General features: G+C 63.9%; 1 protein-coding gene across 1 annotated transcript in view; it reads left to right on the forward strand.

Moving 5' to 3' along the window:
* OTUB1 (OTU deubiquitinase, ubiquitin aldehyde binding 1) overlaps window positions 1-2,496 on the forward strand; it is a 3,322-nt gene extending 826 nt beyond the window's left edge. The window contains exons 4-7 of the mRNA XM_027631415.1: window positions 211-329; window positions 663-747; window positions 1,078-1,272; window positions 2,265-2,496. Of these exons, the coding sequence (XP_027487216.1) occupies window positions 211-329; window positions 663-747; window positions 1,078-1,272; window positions 2,265-2,462 (597 nt within the window). The 3' untranslated portion in view covers window positions 2,463-2,496. The remainder of the gene's footprint in view (window positions 1-210; window positions 330-662; window positions 748-1,077; window positions 1,273-2,264) is intronic.

A 2,496-nucleotide genomic window follows, 5' to 3' on the forward strand; every position in this document is an offset into this window, starting at 1 on the left:
ACTGGGACACCAGTGTGGTACTGGGAATAGTACCACTATGGGACTGGGAGCTACTGGGAGGCACTGGGACACCAGTGTGGTACTGGGAATAGTACCACTATGGGACTGGGAGCTACTCTGGGACACCAGCACAGGACTGGAAGCAGCCCAGATCTCCCAGGGGGTGTTCCCCCGCCCCCACAGTGTCCCCACGCCCCCTCTGCCTCCCAGGACCTGCTCCAGAAATATTCCTACATCCGGAAGACACGTCCAGACGGGAATTGTTTCTACCGCGCCTTTGGCTTCGCCCACCTGGAGGCTCTGCTGGAGGATGGGCAGGAGCTGCAGCGGTGCGGACCCCCAGAGCCCCCTGGAGTCCCCCCAGGGACACCCTGGGAACCCTCAGAGTCCCCCCATACTATCCCCACAGCACTCCCAGAGCCTCCCCGGGCACCCCTGTACCCTTATGAGGACCCTGGAGCACCGATGCTCCCACTCAAACCTCTTGCTCCCTACCCCCTTAGCTCCCTTGGACCCCTGCCCCCCCCAACCCCTGGGTTGTTCCTCCTCAAGGATTTAGTCCCCTCTGGGTCCCCCCAAGACCCCCTTGAGCGCCCCCCTGGACATCCCAAACCCCTTTGGGTCCCCCCTAAGCCCCCCTGGGCCCCCCGATCTCCCCCCAGGTTCAAGGAGGTGTCAGCACGCAGCAAGGAGGAGCTGGTGGCGCAGGGCTTCACTGAGTTCACCATCGAGGACTTCCACAACACGGTGGGCATGGGGGCTCGGGGGACACCAGGAATGTGGGGGGCAAAGGGACACGGGGCTTCACTGAGTCTGCCATCAAGGACTTCCACAACACGGGGAGCACAGGGGGGAGTGGGGGTCCCTGTGACCTGGCATGTGCCCTTGTGTGTGCCCCCAATACACGTGCATGCATCTGATACATGTGTGTGGTGTTTGTGCCCCAGGGGCACATGTGTGTGTGCCCCTCATGGATGTGTACCCCTGACCTGGGTGTGTGTCCCTATGACACACGTGTGCGTGTCCCGGATGCACGTGTGTGTGTGCCCCAAACATGCTTGTGCTTTCCGTTCACAGCTGATGGAGCTGATCGAGCGCGTGGAGCGCCGTGTGCCGCTGCCGGAGCTGCTGGCGGCCTTCAACGAGCCAGCAACCTCGGACTACCTGGTGGTTTACCTGCGGCTGCTCACTTCGGGCTGCCTCCAGCGCCACCGCCGCTTCTTTGAGCAGTTCCTCGAGGGTGGCCGCAGCATCAAGGAGTTCTGCCAGCAGGTACAGGGCACATGGGGCACGCAGGACTTCCGTCATCGCTTCAGGGGCACACACATGCCCTTAGGGCACACAGGGCTGGCGTGGGGCACACAGGAGTTGTCACCATAGCAGGGGCACAGGGGACACGTGGGAGCTCTGCCGACAGGTACGGGGCACGTGGGGTACACAGGAGTTCTGTCGTCACATCAGGGCGTGCAGGGCAGGTGGAGCTTGCATGGGGCACATGAGAGTTCTGTCAGTACAGCAGGGGCACATGGCAATTCTGCCAGCAGGTATGGGGCACAGGGGGCACACAGGAGTTCTTCCAGCAGGTACAGGGCATGTGGGGCACACAAGACTTCTGTCATCATATTAGGTGCAGGCGGGGCTGGCACGGGGCACAGGTGAGTTCTGCCACCATGGCAGGGGCATATGGGTCACGCAGGAGTTCTGCCAGCAGGTTGGGGGCACAGGGGGCCCACAAGAGTTCTCCTAGCAGGTTTGGGGTACGGGGGCACACAGGGCTGGCACGGGGCACATGGGTGTTCTGCCAGCAGGTTTGGGGCACACAGGGCTCAAGAGAGCTCACACCTCGTAAGGGGCTCGTGTGGGCTCCTGGGGCTCACATTGGTTGCGTGGGGCTCACACAGGACTCACACAGGGTTCACAGCGTGTCACGTGGCCTCACACGGGCTACCCAGCGCCTTCCGGGGCCCCTCCCAGCTTCACACATTTTCACATGAGCGCCGCTTGGGCCCCACACTGGGGGGTCTGGGGAGGGTCTCATGTGGTGTCAGTCACCCTCATGCGTGCACAGGCTGCGCCCAGCCTCGCACTGGCCCCCAGCCTCTCACGTGGCCTTGCACTGTTCCCCGGCCCTTCGTGCTGCCCCTCAGCCTCTCGAACGGCTCCCCGCAGCCCCCGAGAGGTGTCGCGCAGCCTCGCACCCCTTCGTGTGCCCACCCGCCCCCCCATGCCCCTCATACACCCGTACGGCCCCTGTCCTACTGCAGGAAGTGGAGCCCATGTGCAAGGAGAGCGACCACATCCACATCATCGCGCTGGCACGGGCGCTGCACGTCTCCATCCTGGTGGAATACATGGACCGGGGCGAGGGCGGCGCCACGAACCCGCACGTGTTCCCCGAGGGCTCCCAGCCCCGCGTCTGCCTCCTCTACCGCCCCGGCCACTACGACATCCTCTACAAGTGACCCCTCTGCCGTGAGGGGCCTCACACCGCCCCCC

Source organism: Corapipo altera, unplaced genomic scaffold, assembly GCF_003945725.1.
Source record: "Corapipo altera isolate COAL_440 unplaced genomic scaffold, ASM394572v1 61368, whole genome shotgun sequence".
NCBI lineage: Eukaryota > Metazoa > Chordata > Aves > Passeriformes > Pipridae > Corapipo > Corapipo altera.